Source organism: Vigna angularis, chromosome 3, assembly GCF_016808095.1.
Source record: "Vigna angularis cultivar LongXiaoDou No.4 chromosome 3, ASM1680809v1, whole genome shotgun sequence".
NCBI classification, from domain to species: Eukaryota; Viridiplantae; Streptophyta; class Magnoliopsida; order Fabales; family Fabaceae; genus Vigna; species Vigna angularis.
Genome location: NC_068972.1, coordinates 7,188,992 through 7,213,589, shown reverse-complemented (window position 1 = coordinate 7,213,589; position 24,598 = coordinate 7,188,992). Strand labels below are relative to the sequence as shown.

At 33.4% G+C, this 24,598-nt stretch overlaps 1 protein-coding gene across 3 annotated transcripts; it reads left to right on the top strand.

The window, feature by feature from the left end:
• The first annotated feature begins 5,917 nt into the window (after nt 1–5,917).
• On the top strand, nt 5,918–24,230 carry LOC108325961 (nuclear pore complex protein NUP214). 3 transcript variants are annotated; one of them, XM_017559136.2, is made up of 18 exons: nt 5,918–6,216; nt 6,302–6,516; nt 8,053–8,221; nt 8,635–8,781; nt 11,613–11,737; nt 12,445–12,557; nt 13,102–13,241; nt 15,111–15,276; nt 15,627–15,756; nt 15,835–16,000; nt 16,091–16,593; nt 16,820–16,972; nt 18,650–18,707; nt 19,335–19,468; nt 19,560–19,684; nt 21,048–21,390; nt 21,859–22,048; nt 22,133–24,230. In XM_017559136.2, the coding sequence occupies exons 1-18, from the start codon at nt 6,024–6,026 to the stop codon at nt 24,070–24,072; spliced, it is 5,010 nt and encodes a 1,669-aa protein (XP_017414625.1). In that variant the 5' UTR covers nt 5,918–6,023; the 3' UTR covers nt 24,073–24,230. The 3 variants fall into 3 exon arrangements, with proteins under 3 accessions (XP_017414625.1, XP_017414624.1, XP_017414622.1); XM_017559135.2 differs by having other exon boundaries at nt 15,835–16,593; nt 22,133–22,258; nt 22,331–24,230; XM_017559133.2 differs by having other exon boundaries at nt 15,835–16,593.
• Nucleotides 24,231–24,598: the final 368 nt, after the last annotated feature.

Sequence of the window (24,598 nt, the reverse complement as noted above, 5' to 3'; positions counted from 1 at the left end):
TAGAGGTACTATATCCCTCTCACCCTTCTTATCGATTTTTGATGTTTTATTTGTTCCTTCATTAAACTGTAATCGTATCTCCGTCAGCAAGTTAACCAAATCACATTCTTGTGCTGCCTTGTTTTACCCAATCCATTGTCTTTTTCAGAACATTCATTCCAAGGAGAAGATTGCTAGTGGTAGAGAGAGTGAAGGACTGTAATACCTTGAAAATGTCTCACAAACCATAAAAAAGGATTGACTTGTCTTGCGAACGATCACATACAAGATAAAAACAAAAATGAAATTTGGTTGTGGCATAGACAGTTGGGACATGTTTCTTTTGGTTATTTAAACAAATTATTTCCATAACTATTTCACAAATGCAATATTTCTGAGTTTTTTTTGTGAAACTTGTGTTTTGGCAAAAAATCATCGTGTTGTGTTTCCTTTAAGCAATAACAAAACTGATTTTCCTTTTTCATTAATTCACACAAATGTTTGGGGTCCTGCCCCGCAATCTACACATAATGGAAAAAAATGGTTTATCAGTTTTGTTGATGATTGTACTCGGGTAACCTGGGTATATTTGCTTAAATATAAAAGTGATGTGTGTGATGTGGTTCGTTCCTTCTATCATTTGATTGGTACACAATTTAACACATCTATTAAAGTCATTCGATCAGACAATGGAGGGGAATATTGTAAGATTGAATTAATAGAATTCATGAACTCTAAAGACATCTTGCATCAAACTACATGTCCTTATTCACCATAACAAAATGGAGTGGCTGAGAGGAAAAATAGACATATATTAGAGGTGACAAGATCACTTTTGATAGATGATAATGTTCCATCTCATTTATGGGTTGAGGCTGTGAGCTCTGTTGTTTATTTAATTAATCGAACCTCTTCTAGTGTGCTTAACTTTCAAAGGCCTTTTGACGTGTTGTTTGATCATTGTATCCTTCCTCCCATAGTTTATTTACCACCTCATATTTTTGGATGTGTTATATATATGTTCACTTACACTCACATCAACGTACAAAGCTTGAAGAACGAGCGATCAAATGTGTTTTTGTTGGGTATGGATCAACTCAAAAAGGTTATTGTGCTTACCATCCACCATCAAGGAAATTTTATATTTCTATGGATGTGACATTTAATGAGCATGAATTTTTTTATGTTGATTCTTCACTTCAGGGAGACAATGAAAGTGAAGTGCATAATCATGATGTTGGTATGTTTGATTGTGAAGATAAATTATTGTGTGAGGATCATTCAGCAGGAAGTGAGCCAATCCTAAATATGGACCCTTCTTTTCTGGATAATACAGTGTCTTCTGATCATAACCAATTGGCTCAATCTTCTCCACAGGTTCAACTTGACTCTTCGGAGGTACCTTCTAATCCTATCTTTGAAAATACTAATTTAGATGAAATTGATCATGGAATTAATTCTTGTCTGCGTGAGACCACCAGCACACCAAACACTAAGTCTACTACTGTTCAATATATTCTTCCACCTCGTTCTAACCGTGGTTAACCTCCAGTTAAATATGAACCAGACCTCCAAGCCAAAGTTAAATATCCCATTAGTAAATATGTGTCATCTCATAAGTTATCTCAGTCATATGCATCATTTGTATCTCAATTATCTTCAATTTCTATTTCTAGTAATGTATTTAGCAGATCCTAGATGGACCGAAGCAATGATTGAGGAGATGGCAGCTTTAGAAAAAAACAACACTTGGGATCTTGTGTCCTTACCAAGAGGGAAGAAAACTGTGGGCTGCAAATGGGTCTTTACAATTAAGCATAAAACTGATGGAACTATTGAGAGGTATAAAGCACGACTTGTGGCTAAAGGTTACACTCAGTCTTATGGTGTAGATTACCGAGAGACGTTCGCACCAGTAGCCAAGCTCAATACTATGAGAATACTTTTGTCGCTAGCTGCAAACCAAGATTGGCCTCTTCTACAATTTGATGTGAAAAATGTTTTCCTACACGGAGAAATTTCAGAAGAAATTTATATGAATTCTCTACCAGGCATGACTGATTCAATTGGAATGAATGTTTGCAAATTAAAGAAGGCTCTATATGGATTAAAACAATCCCCAAGAGCATGGTTTGGAAGGTTTACCAAGTCTATGAAGGCTTTTGGCTATAGAGCAAGTAACTCTGATCACACCTTATTTTTTAAGAGAGGAAAAGGAAAAATTACTGCTTTGATTATATATGTAGATGACATGATTGTTACAGGAAATGACCAAGATGAGATTTCTAGTTTACAACAATACCTTACATCTGAATTTGAGATGAAACAACTTGAAAACCTCAAATATTTTTTGGGTATTGAAGTAGCTAGATCAAAACATGGTATTTTTCTATGCCAAAGAAAATATATTATTGATTTACTGTCAGAAACTGGGCTGCTTGGGAGTAAACCAGCCGATACACCAATTGAACAAAATCATAAACTCTTTCAATGCTCAGATTCAGCAAGCATAGAGAGAGGGAGATACCAAAGGCTGGTAGGAAAATTAATTTATTTGTGCCATACACGTCCAAATATCACCTATGCAGTGAATGTTGTTAGTCAACAATTTATGCATGACCCACGGAAGCTTCATATGGATGTTGTTGAAAGGATTTTCAGATATTTGAAGTCTGCTCCTGGAAAAGGAATTTTGTTTTCAAATCATGAAAACTTAAAGGTAGAAGGGTACACTGATGCAAATTGGACAGGTTAAAAAGATGATAGAAGATCTACCTCTGGATACTTTACTTTTGTAGGAGGGAATCTTGTAACTTGGAGGAGTAAAAAAAAACCTGTAGTAGCAAGATCTAGTGCTGAAGCAGAATTCAGAGGCATGACACTAGGTGTATGTGAACTTTTGTGGATTAAAAATGTGCTATCAGATTTGGGCTTTAAACAAAATGAAGCTATGAGTTTGTACTGTGACAATACTTCGACTATAGCAATTGCTCACAATCCTATGCAAGATGATAGAACAAAACATGTGGAGATTGATAGACATTTCATCAAAAAGAAGCTTGAAGTTGAAATAATTTCATTTCCTTTTGTAAGATCAGAATTGCAGTTGGCTGATGTTCTCACCAAAGAAGTGTCAAGAAGATTGTTTAATGAGTCTCTATTCAAGTTGAGAATGTGTGATATTCATGCACCAACTTGAGTGAAGGTGTTAAGATATGCAAAATATTCTATTAAAGGATATTAAGCAATCAAATATTGTGTTAGTTATAATTTAGATATTATTATAATTTGTGCAGATTTGTGCACCTGTCATTCCTTTAATAGATGAAGAATTATAGATCCTTAAATGTATATGTATGGTACTCTACTCTTTGAAATATACATCATAATTATTCTTTAAATCTTTTATTAATCACACTGGATTATTAAGCTATAAATACTATGTGCTAACGTCGTCGGCTGACTGATGCAGTACAATAGTTTTGTGAAACTGTAATTCTTGATTTGCTATTCCAAACATGTCTCCTCCGGTTACCTCACATTCCAAACTTGTCTTCTTCGATTATCTCCTATTCTAAACACAAGTGCGCCCACACAAATATAGTTTAAATATATAATTTTAATATTTTTCTATAATTTTAGTATAAAATCTATATAGTTTGATTTGATACATTTATTACATAAATTATATAATTTATAATTTCCATTATTTACTCTACTCTTGAGCTAGAGTCCTTACATGTATTATCCCCTGTTTCCGTGTAATTACAGGATCATATCAATTAGAAACATATTTCCGTGTGAAAAGGAATAAAATTCATAAACAAATCCAATATTAATATAAAGAACCAATCTCAAACAACTCATTCATTTTTCACATCTAGTTAGACCACCTATAAATTTCTACTAAAGACTATGCACTTGTCAGATGTATCCTAATAGATTTTTTTAATACTCGGGCTTTACTCAACACTGTGATGAGATTTCTGTCCATTTCATTTGATAGGTTTAACTTGCTTTGACTCATCAAATAGATTATTTTTCAAATCAATGCTCGTAGTACAAACTTCTATCGACTCTAAGTCACAATACTTAGTAAAGTCCAAAAATATTCACTTAATTGAATTCTTATATAATACATCCTAAATTCAACTAACTGAAATACTTTCTTCTTTGAAAGTCATTTCACTCTCGTCATAATACATTCATATACATTATATTTCTATTCACATGCTATTATCACATTTATATCTAAAGAATTTCCAAATCTATTTTTTTAAAAATACCAATAAACCATCTCATTTGAAAAACTCATTTCTTGTTAAGAGACATCTCTTGACTAACAAACGAATACAGATAAAATCCTTACAAATTTGCCAAACAAGTGTTTTGCTCACTCAATAAATAAAACTCATAAGGACGATTTTTCACAAATTCGCTCCACGAGTCTTATGTTGTCTAACGAGTGAAACACTTTTACTTCTGTAACGTTCTTTAAAAACATTATCGCTCAACCGAAAAATCTCACCCCGTCTCTTTGACTTTAATAAATTATGATATCGCTCAACAAGTAAAACATTTGTTCAATGAATTTACATAATTTAAATCTCATAAAAGATGTCTAAATTTATTCAGTTTGTCTTAAAGTTAATTTTTCTTTCTTTTCACAAATCAAAACAGATTATACTGATTTGAAATAGTAAAATTTGTAGTCCAGTGATCTAAATTTATACATTCTTTCTCAAACTTTCCCTAATCTCATCAAACAAATATCATTTACTTCACTTACCAAATTAACAATTTCACCACTCACAACTATCAATCATCAGCAAAACTAAAGAATATACACAACTCAACCATTCACAATCAGAAATTTATCATTCATTTCATTCAAGAATCACATCAAATTTAAATACATAATTTCCCGTGGATTCATCTAGAGTTATTAAACAACACATGCAACTCCAAAAACCCCCCACATGCAACCAAAATTTCTAAAAAAAATTAAAGAGAGCAAAATATAATTTTACTCTATTCAGCAAACTAATTGAGTAGAAGTGTAGGGCTCACCGTCAAAAGTAATCCGTTCTTCAAACAAGCAGATAGATGAGTAAAAAACTTATAGAGATGTTAGAGGAGAGAAAATGTTTCACTTTTATACAGATAATAGCTTTTATAAGGCAACTTGATTTAATTCATACTTAAAAAATATTTTTCATCGGAAGTATTTTATAGAGCCTTACTATAAAATATCCTTTCACATTTTTTTCATAAAATTATAAATTTTAATAGATTAAATTTTATTATTTCTTTATAAATTCTTGTAATTTAATAAAATTTGTTATAATCTAAACTTATACAAAAATTTTAGTTTAAATTTGTAAATTTTCAAAAATTGAAAATTTTTAAGTATACTTTTATTTGTTTACAATATTAACAACTCTCCGTAAGTTATTGTTTAATTGTAAAATTATAATTTTATATAAATTATAAATCTATATAATCATGTACCTTATGCATGGTTCATATTTATATAGATATATAACTAATATATTATTTTATAATTTCATAATTCTATAATTTATGTAAGTTAATAATTTAATTAACATACAGATTGTATATGTTTTATTAAATTATAAATATATGTCATCATATTATATAATTTATGTAATTTTAAATATAGAAGATCCTTGGATCATGTTTCCACCTCCCATGTAAATATATAAATATATTTATTGCTGTGAAAACAGTTTTTATGTCTTAGTTTAATTTTATTCCTATTTTAAATTTATAAAAACAATATTATGACATCTTGAAAACCAAAGAAGAGAATGCGAGAAACAGGTTTAAATTAAAAGAAAAATATCAGACAAAATATTGTATTTAAATACTTTTTTTTTCTTATAAAATAAGCTTTTAAATTTGAATTATTGAACAAGCCCTAACTAAGGAAATTAAGACAGAGCCTCTTTTATTATCGCATTTGTTCTCTCAGGTTCCTTCTTCACTTCTTCTCCACATTGCTTCACTCTCGTGAGTAGAAAATGAGTCCTACAAAAATTGAACCCGAAGAGGTTGAAGGAGAAATAATCGGTAGCACAGATTACTTCTTCGTGAAAGTCGGTGAGGCTGTTCCGTTGAAAAGCTCCGACTTCAATTTTGAAGTTGAAACCCTTCCCTCGCAGGCTATTGCCATCTCTGAGCGCTTTCGTCTCACTTTTGTGGCTCATTCTTGCGGTAATTTGAAACTCTAAAACTGCTTGTTCAATTAAACACAATTTTTTTTATTGAATGTTATTTACTTTTGATTTTTGTGGTTTAGGTTTTTTCGTTGTGAGGACAAAGGACCTTATTGATTCTGCAAACGAGTTTAAGGAGAAGAGAAATGGCTCTCCCGTGCAGCAACTGAGTCTTGTGGATGTTTCTATTGGGAGGATACGATCATTGACTCTTTCCACAGATAATTTGACACTGGCTGCTGTGACTTCTTTGTCCGGAGATATTCGGTTTTACTCTGTTGAAAGCTTTCTGAACAAGGTACATTATTTTTCGAGTTTGTTCAGAGATTATTTCATAGTTGGTATAATCAGTGGTTTTAATTTTCTTTAATAAAGAACTTTGCTCAGGGACTAATCAACAGCTATCAAGTATAACAATAAGTATCTGAGTTTGCCGATATTTTAAAATCTAAATGTGCTAAATCAGTTTACAATAATTTCTAATACTACTATTGGAGCAGAAGCTAATTAAACTCTTGGCTTGTAAAAAATACATGCAACAAAAGCTAAATGACAACGTGTGAAATAACTCAGGTAATCTTAACCAAAAGTGCTTGAGGGTATCCTCATTCTATCCTTTGCCCCATAGTCTGGTGTAAAGGCTTTGGTGTCTTGATCCTTTTAGTGTTTTGTTTGAATCTTAGACTTGAATTTAGAGATGATAAAAATCAGTAGTTGTTGTACAACCTTTTGGTTGATATCTACATCAAATATTTCCAAACTTCTATATCACACGTCCATTCATCAAACTTGCTAATTGTGTTATAAATAATTGGTGAATATCAGCAAAAAATAGGCAATACTGATAGTAACTAGTCTTTCTGAAACATAAATATTCCCTTCAGTGATGTTTAAGGAGACATTTTTTTTTTCAATCATTTCCTTCCAACGGTTGTTCTTCTTCCATTACCCACTGTATTATTTTTTGAAAACAACAACAACAAATATCTGTCCTATTATGTGATATCAGTTACATGGATTAAGTGATGCCATTTAACTCAATGACCAAAATTTCACAATGTTATAACCTGGACATTCTTCTTGAAAACTTCTTCTTATGCCTTTTTTTCTCTCTGTCTCCTCTTTGTAGTACTAAAATTTTTGTAATCTACTAGTTTCATTGAGTCCTCTTGTCTTGGGACCTTTTTTTTGTGTCCAAATACCTTAGATTATTTTTTACCTTCTTTTCCTCATTTGGTGCCACACCAATCTCTCCTCAGATAAAATCATTTTCCTTAGTTTGAAATTGGGTTTAAATCAATTTTATAAAAATGGCTTGTAAGGTGAGGTTTGCATTTTACTTGTATACTTTAATTTGGTCATAATATTGAACAATGTGACATTCCAGAAAATCCTTCATGCCAATGATTGAATATCTCAAGTATAGAACTAGACCATGTGATCTAATAGTTATCCAATAGTCGGTGAGAAGATAGATTCAACAATAACCATTGATAAAGATTATAGTGCCGTATTAAAATTTGGGATTGATCGTAACTCAATACCTATAGAACTGTTTTATAAGATGAACTTTGTATTTACTTATGTACTATAATTTGTTCATATCTTTAGTTGACGTGGGATCTTCAACAATTTGTTATTATTTCTTGTGTGCATCTTAGCACTCTTATTTTTGTCACTCTCACCTTTTCTCTTGTCTTTAAAAGAAAAGGTTTAGATATAAGGATAGTGGAAATATATAAATTGTATGCTTTATATCTTTATTTAAAATACAATTTGTATACTTGAATTATTTTATACCTATTGAACTTTATTATTTATTCCAATTGTTTAGGAAGTTAAGCAATCCTTTTCCTGTTCACTCGACGATTCAGCCTTGGTCAAGGACATGCGTTGGATAACAACACAAAAAAATTCTTACATTGTTCTTTCAAATACTGGGAAACTATATCACGGAGAGATTGGTTTTCCACTTAAACAAGTGATGGACAACGTTGATGCTGGTATGCTTCTTAGTTTTTCACTTACCACATGAATATTTTTATGTCCCATTGCCCATGTGTTAATGTTTTATATATCAATGTAGAATTTGGAACATGAATAGGTTACTATGTTATATATCAGTGTGTGAATGTGTTTGTTTATCTGTATTTCATAGTTTTAGTTATTATTATTTTTTTTACCTTTTTGCCTTTTTGTTTGTATATTTCATGGTTGGGAGGTAATGAGTTAAAATCTGCATTTGGCTATGTCTATGCATAGAAGTCTCTCTTCTTTCCCTTGTCTCATGCAATATCTGAATAGAGCAGGGTGTTTGGTGGGCATTGTGATATTCCAATCATATGTCTGGTCCACAACATTTTTTCGTTTATCGTGGCATTCTGAATTACTTATTGTAGTTTGTCTCTTTGTGAAGTTGATTGGGGTATGAAAGGTTCATTTGTTGCTGTTGCAAGTAAGAGTGTTCTAAGCATTTTATCAGTTGAGTTTGAAGAAAGAGTTTCAATTTCACTCTCCTTTGGATCATGGATTGGTGATTCTGCAGCAAATAATAGTATAAAAGGTTTGGATTCTTTGTTTCATTGATATGTGTGTATATATGTATGCATGTATGTGTATATGGATATATCGTGTATTAATTACATTTTTTTTATTTATGTCTAAAATTTCTTGTTATACTTGTTAAATTCATTTTCTATTCAACAAGTTTATCAAAATGATGTTTTATAAAATATATGAAAAGAAAGATCCATACTTTTGGCTCCTTAAAATAATATATGAAGGTTTAATCCACTCATCAAGAGGTCAAGAATGATTCTTAACCCTTAAGCTAGATACATCCAAAAAAACAGCATTATAAAGTTGTTCATTAAATAGTAAACAATTACTTTATTACTCCATTCAAGCTAGAGCATATATTTTACATACCAATCATGGAGTATATAACCTTAATTATAAGCCTTCTTTAAAGATTTAGTTAGAATCCCTACAAGCTGGTCATTAGAGCTGATAAGTTCAGTATTGAGTTGGACGTCAACTTTTTCCTAACAAAATGACAATCAATCTTTATGTGTTTGGTTCTCATTGTTAAAAATTAGACTTTAAGCCTAACTCAACCCCACAAAACCAGTTTGTAAGGTGAAGTTTGCACCTGTATATATACTTTAAACTGGTTTTATTCTAGTTGATGTAAAATTTTCAGCACACCCCTTTCATGTCAAGGCATATACATCTTGAGCATGAGACTAGACACTAATGAGTTGTCCAATAGCGGCCTGATAGCGGGTGGAACAATATTCCCAACAAACAACAAATCTCGCTAAGATAGATCTAACCTGACTCTAATACCATGTTAAGAAGTGGATTTTAAGTCTAACTTAACCTTGCAAAATCGGCTTGTAAGGTGAGGTTTGCATCTACTTATATATTCTGAACTCATCTTATCTCTTCGATGTGGGACTTTCCAACACTCATGAAACACTGGATGGGAGAAAATATGAAGGGCTACCTGATTATCATAATACAACTTTGTCTACTTTTCACAAAATTTTAACATTTGAAGGAGTTGTTTATTCCACACAAGTTCAAAAGTGGCCATAGTATCTATGTTCAACCTTTGCACTAGATTTGGAAACCATACTTTGTTTCTTTCTCTTCTAGGAGATTATTTTTCTTCCAATGAATACTTAATTATGATGAATTTACTGTCACTGGGACAACCAACTCATTCTGTTTCACAATACCCTAAGATTTGAGTGTTTCCCTAGTTATAATTCATTAATCCCTATATCGGAGTTTTTGACATATTTGAGAATGCGAATCATAACATCCTAGTGGTCAATGTAAGAATATTTCCTTAATTGACTAACAACTCCAACTGTATAAGAAATATCAGGTCTTCTAATAGTGAGATCAATGTGTTTTCTTACTAGCCTCATATATATTTATGGATCTGTAAAAGTTTCACCTTGGTCTACCGTTAGGTTTTGATTTAGATCCATGGGACTGACTGTCAATGGACTTGGCAGTTTTCCAACCCTGTCTCCTCCAAGATATCAAGAGTATATTTTCTATGTGCAATTACAACTCCTTCCTCTAACTGAGTCACTTTAATGCCAGGAAAGTATTTTATATAGTTAATGTCTTTGGTATAAAAATGTATGAATAAGTGCTCTTATAGTTTACTGTTCCAGTGACATTATTTCTTGTAAAAACTATATTATCAACATGGACCATTGGATAAACATACTTTCTAGGGGAAGTATGACAATGAAAAACTAAATGATCTTCCTTGTTTTGTTTCAATCCAAACCTTTGCATCGTCTGATTAAATTTTCCAAACCAAATCTGGGTTGATTGCTTCAACCCATGGGACTTTCATGACATGAGAAGAAGGCTTGTGTCAATGGGTTAATGTGTGTAGATGTTGTGGTGAACGGTTAAAACTTGAGAAAGACAAAGATAGGGAAATAAGGAAACAATATACTAAAAAAGGGAAATAAGGAAACAATGTACTAAAAAATGAACTAGAAGATTCTACAAATATTTTCTAATTAGGAAGATTCTACATATATTTTTTTCTAATTAGGAAGATTCTACATATATGTTCTCTAATTAGAAAGATTTTCCTCTAATTACAACAAATAGTAGCCACAACAAGAAAGTAGTGATACCCTAAATGGATCAATGTTCACGTCTCTCTCATTTTTCAAGTTAAGCATCTCTATAAGAACTTCTCTCTCCTATCCAACTCTTTATGGGTTCCTTAATAGGTTCCACAAAAAATCCCACGTTTTATATTTTCATAAATACTTTATTTATTAAGTTATAATTATTTTATTCATTAAATTTAAAAATTAAGAAATTCAATTATGCTATTACTTTTTTGAAATACTTTCTTAAAAATACTTAGAATAAAAACATAACCAGATTAAATTTTATTTAAAATTATGAAAAACATCTGTAAGTAAGCAATCACGATAACATTAAAATTACATATTTAAAATAAGGATTCCTACTGAATTGGTAACAAATCAAACAAATAATTGAGTGTAAATAAAACTGGCTTACAAGGGGAATATCTTTTTGTGGTCATAGTATTAATATGGTTATTTATTGTTGGAAACAATGAATAACACAGTCAGAGACTGAGAGACAAGGAACAAAGAAGGAGAAAATTAGAAAGATCGTGAGTAAAAAAATTGAAAAGAATATTATTTAAATAGGGATTGGAATATAAAAATTTGTTAGATATTGAAATTTAATTAAATTTTAAGATTATCATTTTCACCATGAAATTTAATTGTCTTCTTGTTGCTTGAATTTTGTTGTTTTATAGTGTTGTTTTTATGATGTGCATTGTATAATCGAGTCTTTCTTGAACAATTGTACCAGTTGATTATGTAAAGTGCATTCGACCTGATTCTATTGTAATTGGATGCGTTCAAGTTACTGAAGATGGCAAGGAGGAAAATTATCTTGTCCAAGTTATTAGAAGCCGACATGGTGAAATTAATGATGTAAGAGCAAAATTCTTACAATATATTTTTTGTTTTTATCATTAATGCGATTTTGACTAATTACTGTAATAGAGATCAAACATTGACTAAAGATTTGACTAATTAATAACTATAGTATATAAGTAGAGATAATCCTCGTCTTACATGCTGGTTTTGTAGGATTGAATTGCCTGTAAACCATTTTGTAAGATGGTATTTGAGCCTATCATAGCAAGGTTTGCTAGACTATCCTAATGTCCCACACCTTGTATGGGTTTTCTGAATGATACCTTTCATATTTTCTTACTAGATAAATGTTGAAGTTTAGAATGCACGTAAAACAAATATCTAGTTATTTTTGGATCTATTTTGTTTCTCTTCAAAAGATTATGAATAAAGTATGCACTTTAATTCCTCTCATAGCATGAGGAATAATATGGCTGCTAAAAAAGCATTAAGGCAAGCTTTTGCGATACCTATCTGTAAGCATTTCAAAAGTAGCCAAGATATTTGAGAAAGTATCTCAAAAAGGTTAAATTAAATAAAGAAGTTGGCAATTTTTGGATATGTATCTTTAGAAGCATTGGTATCTAAGACAGTTATGATGCTAATATTATTCCATTTTTTGAGTATCTGGGCTTCATAAGCGAGTTCTGGGGTACCCTATTAAAGTTACAGCTATTTGTTTTCATGAGCATTAAATTCTAAATTTGTATTTTCTCATGCAGAAATGTTCTGAATTAGTTGTTCAATCCTTCTATGATATATACCAAGGGTTAATTGATGATATTGTACCAGTGGGAAGTGGGCCTTACCTTTTATCGGTGTACATAAACCAATGGTAAATCTTCTGTATTTCTTTACTGATGTTTCCTGATATCCTTATCCATTTTTAGTTTGTTTTCTGCCTTTTCTTGTTTCTGTTTCTTATATGGTTTCTATCTGTTTGGTGTCATAATTTTACTTTTAAGTCTGGTTATAAACTTTGATACATGTATCCTGAGATAGATAGTTCTCTGCTGCATGCTTTAGGCTGAAAGTTCAAAGCCAAATCTAAATCGGTTTTTGAACCCAGTACCAATCATTCATTATTTTCTATATGACTTATTAGTTATTTGTCTGTATTTTCTTCATATTTCATTGCAAGCTATAAAACTTTGGGTCTTCTTAGATTGTAACCTAATCATTCTTTAAGACTCTAGGCATGCCTCATGGTAAAAATATTTTGGTTGTCTTTTTTGTGTTTTTGTTTGCTGCATCTCTAAAACGTGTTACTGATAATCAATGTCATTCTTTACATTCCTTGAATTTTGTTAAATTTCTCTCTTGAGCAACCTGGGAATGTGAGCTAACTGATAGCCTTTTTTTTTCCTTAATAACAACAGCCAACTTGCAATCAATGCCAACTTGAAGAATACAGATCAGCACATTATATTACTTGGTTGGTCAGCAGATGATGACAAGAGTGAAGCTGCAATTGTTGATATTGAACGAGATAAATGGGTTCCAAGAATTGAACTTCAAGGTACTTCAAGATTGCAAACAATATTTGTAATATAACATTATGGTGTCATTTGTAATATAACAGAGGAAGTTTGGAGGAAAAAGGGTACTGCATTAAAAGAAACACCAAAACAGAATTGAGAATGCCAATCACTAGGAAAGTACAACATTAAATGATAACAATTCATTCAATGGTTACTTCCAATAAAAACCTTTTATCTGTGGATTTCTTGATAAAAAATGTTAGGAAAGGAGAGAACATCACTGGATGAAAATTATATTCACTCCATCACTTGGGGAACACACCCTTAAAAGCTAGATGTTTTAGGGGGAGAACCAAATACATAAATACTCCAAAGGGGTAGAAACAAACAATCAAACACTCCACTAAGCGTGTCATACAACTTGACGTGAGACTTAAGCACTCCACCACACCCAAGTTCCTATCACAACTTTCAACTCCCTCAGCTAGTCTTCTGGTGGGATCTACTTTAAAAATGATCTGCTTTGCTCCAGTTCGTCTTACCTAAATTAGGTGTATGGCCAAAGAGTTCTTCATTGAATATTGCTTTGAGTTCTGATGCAACAATTGTAAGAAAGAGGTTTAGACGTCTATAGTTAGAAGTTTTAGAGACACAAGGTGCACTGGTGGTTCACCAGGCAGTTAAATGCATCTGTCAGTGATATTGCTTTGGACTCTTCAAATGTTTATGTTAGAATTAAGTTGCAACTTCCAAATTTTCTTTAATGTGTCTTTGGGTAGAGAATTTCGGGGAAGGGAATAACGGTGAATAAGTACTTGGGGGATGTGGCGTTCAACAACATCACGAGGTTGACATTTGGGAAAAGATTTGTACCCAGAAGGTGTGCTGCACGAGCAAGGTGGAATTCAACAACACACATCTCTTGGCTCCACAGGATGTTCCCTCTAGAAGTAGGGGCTTTTGCCAACCATCGACCTAGGCCTGATAGTTTCACCAGATTGTACCAACTCTCTCTCTTGCCCATGGTTTTAGGTTCCTCCAACCGACAGGAAGCTTGTTATGTATTACCTCAAGAGCAAGTTTTTACAAAAGCTTCTGTTCTAATGCTATATATGAAGAGACTGTTCCAGCTTACCTAATTTGAAAACAAAAATGTTTTCTGGATGAATTGTTTTGGAGGGGTTCACTTTTTCTGGATAATGTAATCCAGAGTTATCACCCTTATTTACTACGATCGTTTTATCCAGAACACAATTTTGGATTTTGGGATCTGAAACCTAATTTAGAAAATAACACAAAAAAGGGGCACTTCAGTCATTTTAAAAGGATTGGGTGCTACTAGAAAGTATGGTGGTACATGAAGAAACAACCTTAATATTTTGGATCTCAGGTTTTGTGGCTCAACCTGAAGCTAATCTTTGGTTTCTATAGAATTGTATATGTTCTGAATGTATTGTGTCTAATGAGACCACACAATATGTATTTATACTATTTTACAGAATCAATTCTAATAAAAACACCTAATAATTAGGAATCAATCATCCTAATTTCCTAGATCATGTAACTGTTAATTTCCTACAAATTTGTAACCATTGATTACATTCTAGCACTCTCCCTTATGCTGAAGCATACATGTCATATGCACCAAGCTTGTTATAAATGTATTCATTTTGAGGGCCTCTAAGGGACTTAGTGAATATGTCAGCTAGCTGATTGCCAGAGTTGACAAAATCAGTAGTAATTTCTTCAGAGAGCACCTTTTCTCTAACAAAGTGATAATCAATTTAAACGTGTTTCGGTTTTCATGGAAGACTAGGTTTGATGTAATGTGAAGTGTAGCTTGATTGTCACAAATAAGCTTTGTTTCATTTGCACTTACCTAAGTTTGTATATTCACTTTTTTCCAGAAAATGGTGATGATAATTTACTAGTGGGGCTATGCGTTGATAATGTTTCAATCTATCAAAAAGTTGGAGTTCAACTGGGTGTGGAAGAAATGACAGAGCTTTCACCAATTTGTGTTCTTGTATGTCTTACATTAGAAGGAAAACTTGTCATGTTTCATGTTGCCAGGTAAATTTTGTGAAATTCTCTTTTATTTCCATTCACAAGTATTGGAGTATAGTTTTACTCCTGTAGCCAGTGTTCAGTATATTTCTGTTACGTGGTGTTTGACTGTTGTATCCTGTGACTAACTTTCTGTTCAGGTAGTTAGGAGTTAGTTCAAGTAGTTATATTCTTGTTGTAATTCATGACCAGGTTATCATCCTACTGTCAAGTGGCATCATCCTTTTTACACACTAACTTCTGGATGATTTCTTTCAAACTTTAGTTGTTTTTGGAAATACAGTGTCTTATGTTTAATTTTCTTCTTGTGCTTCAAAATTTTCTATCTTCAAAAGTTGAATAGATTTTATCATTAGTCTTGCAGGAAATAAAGATTCACCGGAGATTGTTTCTGTTCTGCACAATTATGAAAATACTTCTCTAGAAAGCCATCCAGGAGATAAAGGTTGCACTTTTTCTGAGGGATTGCAGAAGCAGGAAGATAAGGTGTTTTTGGTTCTTAATTTTAGAATTTAAAATGGAAGAGTTATTCTATTGAATACTTATTGATAGAGTTTTGTGCAGACTTTTGAGGTTAATGGGAATCTGATGGCCAAGCCCTCTGGCAGTCTTCAACAAATAACATGTTCTGATACTAAGGACTCAGAAGTGAAATTAGTGGCAAATTCACAGAGTCTATCGTCTAATGAACAACAAGTTGTTTCTGTTGTAGATGCGAATCAAGATACTGGTAATCAAAATCCATTTGGTTCAGGTGAACCACAAAAGATCTTAGGTCAAAAGACTGCAGCCCTTGGAACTAACATTGGTTCTTTAACAGTGAACAATCATTCTGCTTCTTCTGGTTTACCAGAAACTACTGAGAAGACCAGGGAGCTGTGGACAGGAAATAGCTCACGGGACTCGCAGAGAGCTTTTAATCTATTTCCTGGTGAAAAATTTTCATTCCCAAAAGAGTCACATGTGTCTTCAGTTTCAGCTTCTAGCTACGCTGATGGTGTGGGTTTTCAAGATAGAAAGTATACCATGGGTGCCACAAATGTTTCTGGGATTATAGGTGGAAAACCCTTTGTTGTACAGGATATGAATAAATCTCCAGCCATCAACTCCACCAGTAAGCTAGCTCAGAATAGGGGACAACTATCTCCTTTAGTAGCTGGAAATATGCTACCAGCGTTGAATAGCAGTTCACATTTGTCATCTGACAGTAATACTGCAGCTATGAAGTCTTCTGCTACGAAATTCCTTCCTTCAAATGAGCAGCATGGAACTTCAACTAAGCTTGGGATATCCAGTTCTGATTTATCCAAACAGTTTGGCAATGTACTATTTCTGGAAATCTTTCATGCTTTCAACATATAAATGGTAGATCTTGTGCCTCTAAGAAGGCATTAATGATGGAGATATATTACTTTCTTGTTTTATCTAGTCTTTTATGCTGTAAGGAGGAAGTCCTGATTGTCCTGTAATGTATTTTTCCTCTCTGGTATTAAATTCTGCAAGGAGTCCTGATCGTCTTGCCCTTTTTTTTCCCCTTTCTTTCTGCCAGATTAATGAGATGACTAAAGAATTGGATCTACTTTTGAGATCAATAGAAGTGGCTGGTGGGTTCAAAGATGCTTGCACAAGGTCACTACAAAGTTCAATTGAAGAAGTGGAGCTAGGCATGGATGCTTTGTCTAAAAAATGCAAATTATTAATGGTGATGTTTCCAGTGATATATTAATCATGTTTAGTTTCTATTAAAGTTTTAGGCGTCTTAAACAGAGTTCCATGATGTCTTGCAGCTCCTGTGACTAATTTTACCTTGTGGGATGAAACTTTTGTCGGTGTTTATCTCCTAGAACTTTTTCTATTGGAATCTCAATAATTGAAGTAACAAAGTCAAGCAATTTGTTTTCTCCTAGAAAATGACAATTCTTAGAAATTAGTCTTTAGGGTCTATTTTAATCCCTCTAAGTAGCTTGTAAAATCAAAACTTTCCTAGTTTTATGAACTATTTAAGTGACATCTCTAGTTGGTGTGTGACTAAACCACCACTTTGGAGGTTTGCTATTAAGAGATGCTGCAACTAAGGCAGGCTAGTGGCCAAAATTAAGCTGACTTATCAACACTCCCCCTTATGTCTCGGACTACCAACCTGGAGCGTGGCCAATGCAAGTCAACAATAGATCAAGGGTTACCACAATTCAGGCAGTTTTCCAACAACGTTCTTTATTCTATTTTGTATAGGAGAATTTGGATTCTTGACCTTCCTAATAGTTTACAAGTGTCCTTTTTCATTTCTTTACTCATTCTCCCAATAAAGCAAAAGATTCCCTTGATAAATTTATTAGGATATCCAAAACTCCTAAAGTGAATTCTTGTATGGACTGCATTACCAATTAGGATCATACAAATGGTTTCCTGCAGTATCAAAACCTAAAATTGACATTTACCCCAATATTTGTGTTATGTGTATGATCAACTTAATTAATTTTAACCATGTATTCTAGTTATCATATGGTGCCAAAATACATTGTGGAGACAATACTCTGATGTCTTCATAAATGTGGAGGAATTGAATAAGATTCTTGTGTCACTGTGCTGTTCAACTCGGTATTTTTCAGGAGTTTCCGTTTTGGTTTGTAGAGGGAATGGACCACCAATGTCCATTGCTATTGTTTGAATGTTTTCTAATTTCTTTTTAAGTAGTTTCTGGTAGAGGAAACTCATCTACACAAAACTGGTTTTTGAAGTCAATGCATGATAATAGTTTTTCCAATAGTCTTAGAAAACTACTAATGGTTATCTATTTTTGTAACCTATTTGGTGACCTACAAACTTGTCCTTTTTGTTTTTGTTTTTTGTTTTTTTTGAAACTTTGATTTAGTTATTCCTTAACATTTTTCCATATTTCTTTTTTCTTTTCTGGAGATGTTGGTTTGTTATATTTGCAAAGACTACAGTTTACAAAACAAGCTGAATTTGTATTTGCCTATGCTATGCAGCTGTGATGTCTCAATGTATTCTAGATATACTTAAGCCCCTCAAGTGTTCCAAGAATTTTATTGTGTTTTCTTGCTTACTATTTTTATCTTTCTTTTTGTCCTACGATTCATTAGCTTTAGGCGTAAATAGTGTTTCATTATCTCTCTTTCCATTCAATTATTTTAATGGTTTCTTCTTTTACATGCGTAGTGTATTTTTTTATGAGTGTACTGAACTTTCACAACTTATATTGGATTATAATGGACAACTGATTAGTGTTTATGCCTTTTATATATGTATTATAATTCAGATTTTTTTTTTCTAATGTCATTACTACTCATGCGTGTCTGTTTTGTTTCCGTTATCCTAGTTATTCTAATATTCAAATTATATCCCCTTAACTTTTCAGTCCCAAGTGGATGAACATCACGAGGAAGTTCATTATCTTCTTAACAAGACAATACGAGGTAATCTTTATCAGTATTTTTTCGCGGAATTGTTAACGAATTTAACTGTTTGGTGACATCAATTCAGTAATATTAGTATACTATTAGTGTACCTGTCTATATTTAATAAAAAATAAAAATATTTTATTGCAAAATGGTGAGTAATTTGTCTAGAATTTTTTTGTACTGGTGTATCTGCTAAAATATCAAATATCCAAAAGATTCCATATATGCTAAATTATACTTTTGGTCAATGTAAAATACAGTCGTTTTTAACAGGCTTCTGGAAATCATTACTTTCACCATTGGGCCTTTAAAAGTTTTCCATCAAGTCTTCAAAGGAGGCTGAATCATCTAAAGATCTGTGCCTTGTCAAAATAGTTGAGGATTCAGTCTGATCTGTATTCAAATGTAAATTGATACCATAAAAATTTGTCAACATGTTTTAAATTATATATTTTGTAGGGGCTCAAACTCAGTCTCTTGCTTTATCTTGTGAACAAAGTAAAACAACATTTTTTGTTAGAAAAATTATATTCTGTCCCGAGTGACATCCCACTTTTATTGTTACATGTATTCTTTTTGTTGTCAAAATGGCATAAGACATTTTCTCCATTCGACCTAAGTGGTTATCTGTTTGGATTACAGTTATGGCAAGAAAAATATATTTGGAGGGCGTATATAAGCAAGCTTCTGATAGCCGATATTGGGATCTATGGAATAGGCAAAAGTTGAATTCAGAACTTGAGCTAAAACGACAGCATATATTGAGTCTGAATCAGGTATTATGGGTTATAATTTGCCAATTCAGCTAAAACGACAGCATATATTGTGATCTATGTTATGACAAGTTTATCTCAATCCTTATTCCAGGATTTGACCAATCAATTAATTGAATTGGAGAGGCATTTCAATGCCCTTGAACTGAATAAATTCAGTCAAAATGGTGGCCGGGGCATGGGTCATGGACCTTCCCAAAATAGATATGGACCTTCGAGGTATAATAACTTGTAATAAATTTTGCACTGTAACTCTTAAGATGTTCATGCAATTTGAATGTATAGATGTGGTCCGATCATTTGTCTTGTTGCCATTAAGTAATCTGTAGTAGTACTGATCACTTACTAATTGGAAGAGATACTACTCTTGATACCAGAACTGATAGGCTTGTTAATAGACATAATTTGCAAGTATTGAATATAGTGAAAAATTAGGTATAGGGTTAATCTCTCTTGTGTAGAAAATAGACATATAGTAATGTATTTATAATACAGAGAATGTGGGCTAAGCCCAAATACAAATGAATATCTAAAAAATAACATAATTAACATAGGGACATTTTTCCTAATTAACATAAAATGCAATATATCTAACGCTGCCTAAAACCGGTGCATATAAATCATATGTACCAAGCTTGTTACAAATATAATCAATTCTTGGTCTCTGTAAAGACTTGGTGAAAATGTTTGTTGATCATTTGATTTTATGAACTCAGTTTTAATATCTTCAAATACAATCTTCTCTCGAATGAAATGACAATCAATTTGAATGTATTTGGTCCTCTTGTGAAAAACAAGATTAGAATTGATATGAATAGTAGTTTAATTGTCACATATAAGTAACCATATTTATTTGAGTGACATTTCCAAATTGTAATTCTCATAGCAATACAATATATCTAACAAGTACATACAAGAAAGGAAAAGTGGAGTATAGCAAAACTATTTTTTTAGTTAAGCGATTTTAGCAGCATCATTTCAAAAAATTACTCTCATCCACATGGACAATTAGGTAAACACACTTCCAAGGGGAAGTATGAATATAAAACATTGAATGATTTGCTTCACTGCGATGCAACAACATAAAAGTGAACATTGGTTTGTGCTTTTTACAATCTGAAATGCCTGCACTATTAATTTACTTCGCCTTTGTATTTTTCTTGTCCAGCACACACTCATGTTGCTTGATGTCTCCTTATTTGTGCTCTTTGTTGCATTTGCTTATTTTTCTGCTACTTAACTACTCAGCACAAGTTGAGCACCATCACCAGGAAGATCAAAAATCCATCCCCGAACCATGTGACACACATAATCCATGTTGAGATTCCATTCATTAGCTCTTATTTATCTGGGAGTTAGATTTGCATTTAGCTTCTCTGGGAATTTTACATATGGCTTGTCTAGAAGTCTTCTTTTTGTGGATTTGGAGAGATTGAAGGCTTTGCATTGCATTAATAGTAGATTTTCATTTCTGGTTGGTTTCTCTTTGTTATGAAATCTCCTGTGTGTCTAGGTAGGCATTTAACTTCAAGCTTTTTAAAATCTTCTGTTTGACTGGACTTTAGTTTCCTCCCCTTTGCAGATATGTTCAGTCATTGCATAGTTTACATAGTGCAATCAATTCACAGCTTGTAGCTGCAGAAAATCTCTCTGATTGCCTTTCAAAACAAATGTCAGCGTTGAGTTTAAGGTCTCAAACTGAGGAAAGAAAGAATTTGAAGGAGCTACTTGAAACAATAGGAATTCCATACGAGGAAGCTTTTGGCTCACCAGACACGAAATGTTTTATGAAGACTCCACCTAGTAAGAAGATTCTGTTTTCTGATTTGACAGTTAATAAAGATCAATCTAGGAGATATCAAACCAGTGCAGTGAAGAGTTGTGAACCGGAAACGGCCAGGAGGAGAAGAGACTCACTTGACCGGGTATATTGATGTGTTAGTTGCTTATGGATTACTTCAGTTTTGGTCATATCAATATGCCACAATTAAGCAAACTGATTTGTTTGTGCTGTTCAGTTGGTTGTTTGAATAAAGACTGACAATATATTTCTATTTTTTGTCTGCTTCTGTTGATTATAATAACCATGTTCTAAATATTTCTGCTAGTACATTTGTATTTTCGTGCGTACATTTTTATCCGAAACTTCCATCTGTCTAGTAATTTGAAGGAAATCACTATTCATTTGTATAAGTAAAATGGAGGTGAGTTAACTGGAGTGTTTGAGTGGTGAAATAAAAATACTGCTTCGGGAAAATAGTGGTGGGAAATGTAACATGTCCCTAGAAATTATCTTAAGTATGATTAGGATCTTTATTGTCCTTATGTAGTTGTTCTGGTATATTGCTTCGATTAATGATTGTGACTTGTGACTTCTACCGATTTTGGTGCAGAGTTGGACCTGTTTTGAACCTCCTAAGACCACCGTCAAGAGGATGCTACTGCAAGAACTTCAGAAACTTAATAAAAAAGAATCATTATATTCAATGAATAAAGAAAAAAAAGCTACCACGTTAGAGGGATCTGCTCCTCGTCAGACAGATGCTAGAATTCCTTCAGTTGTATTCCCTTCTAAAACGAAAGGTGAGCTGCAATCAATTGTTTACCTGGTTGTTAACTTATGGTTTAAGTTTCTGACACTTAAGTTTTTTATGAATATACTTGCAGCAAACATTCTAAATTCTCATCTTCAACTTGAAGAGGTGTCGGAAAAATCAAAGGCATTTATACCTGCTGACAGCCTCCGAGCACCCACTCAATTTTCAGAGTGTACATCTAGTGTTTTGCCAAAAGGTAATGCTTTATTCATACCCCCACAGTCTGCATTCCATTTGTCACCAACAATGGTGCATGGTTATTCCACAGAGACTAAAGATTTGGCTACTGAAAAATCAACTGTTCAAAAGTTTGATTTTGCTTCAAATAATGAAAACAAGCCTACCCTGCATTGGAAAATCGCTCAAAAATCATCAATACCTACCTATTCAACCACAGAAACACCTTCAATGCAGACTATATCCAGTGAAATGCCCATTACAAAGAGTAAAATGACTATTGCTACGAGTTCCACAACCGTAGACAAACCTTCTAGTGCGTTTACTCCCGAGACTTTGAGAAAAGTCTTCCCGTCATCTGAGACACAGTCATCTACTACTTCTACATCGTCACACTTCCTGGGAAAAGTTACTGAATTCCACGTTGATAAAAGCCTGCCCAAGGAAAATGTTCCTGCAGTCCCCACATTTGATGGTTCATTTAACTTTGTGCCATCTTCGACTGCTAAGACATCATCCTCCCCACCATCATCATCTGTCCCATCTGCAGCAGTGCCAGTAGCAGCGTCAGTGACATCAAATAGCTTGACTAGTTTGAAAACCACTACGGATTCAAATCTTGCCATGTCATCATCTTCATCACCTTTTCTTCACTTTTCTAATCAGAAACCTAAAGACACAGTGACATCGCTACCTAACCCACCTGGCTTTAAGTCTTCCATAGGGCCACTTAAGTCAGAGACTCAACCAGCTTCCGTATCTAAATCAGATATTCAACCGGCTTCTCTACTGAAAGCAGATATTCAACCAGCTGCTGTGTCTAATTCAAAGACTGATCCAGACGCTGCTGCAGAAGTAGTCACTAGACCGAATGAACCCGTAAATAATGCATCTGAATTGAAGCTTGAACCTACAAGGAAATTCAGTCCTACTATCGATCAATCTTCCTCCAACAATATAACAAGTTTTGATCTCAATGCAATCCCAGTTTCTCAAGCTGCACGACCTTCTGATACTCCCTTGCAGTTTTCAACTTCTTTCCTTTCTTCTGCTAGTGCTTCAAGTGGGAAAAATGAGGGTTTGGAAGTTGGAATTTCACATGAGGATGAGATGGAGGAAGAAGCTCCTGAGACAAGTAACAACACGGCTGAACTTAGTTTGGGAAGTTTTGGCGGGTTTGGGATTAGCTCAAGCCCTAACCCATCAATGCCTAAGTCAAATCCTTTTGGGGGTTCATTTAATAATGTAGCGACTAGTTTATCAAGCTCTACAGTTTCATTCTCTGTTCGTAATGGAGCGATGTTTAAACCAGCATCTTTTACTTTCTCAAACCCTCAGTCATCTGCGCAAACTCAGACAACAAATCCTGGTGCATTCTCTGGTGGCTTCAATACTGGCGCAGCTGTTCCTGATCAAGCTCCTCCTAGTGGGTTTGGGAAGCCAGCTCAAATTGGATCAGGGCAACAGGTTCTTGGATCAGTACTCGGTGGTTTTGGACAATCAAGACAGCTTGGTAGTGGTTTACCTGGAAGTGGTTTTTCCCCTCCCAGTGGTTTTGGTCGTGGATTTGCTGGAAGTAGTTCTACTAACACTGCCATTGGTGGAGGGTTTGCTGGCATAGCATCAACAGGCAGAGGCTTTGCTGGTGTTGCATCCCCTGCTAGTGGATTTTCTGGTGGTGGATTTGCCGGTGCTGCTCCTCCTGGTGTTGGAGGATTTGCTGGAGCTGGTTCAGGTGGTGGTTTTGGAGCATTTAGCAGCCAAGGGAATAGTGGATTTGGTGCAGCTGGCGGCAGTAAGCCACCTGAGCTATTCACACAGATGAGAAGGTAGTCCAAGGTTATACTGATTGAAATGCTCAAGTAGAGTTTATACTGTGAAGCTCCATAAAGTAATTACGGCCTAACTCAATATTAAGAAACGGGATGATTTTAATGATGAACAATTGTGTTCTAACTTTTCCCTGAGAAATGTATGAAATTTGTAGTCAAGGTTATGATGCGTTCTGTTTTGAAATGACAACAAAAGGAAAACTTGTTTTTAAATGTTTAGAATTGAAAATAGTAACAACCTCGATTTAGCTAGTTAAAGCATATTATATTTGGGATTTGATTTGTAATAAACAAATGAAACAGTTAAAATTCATTTTGGAGCAATATTTTATTGGGCAGAAGCAAAAATAGATAAATGGTATGAAAAGTTATGTATGTTCTCTTATTTTATTTAAAACAAGTTCAAAGAAAACAGAGAAAGTTACGTTTACAAATCCTAACTCTTAATAGTACCTTTTTATTCAAATTTTTGTATACTCTTTAAATCCAAATCTCAAATATTTTAAAATTCTTTATTTTTGGTTAAA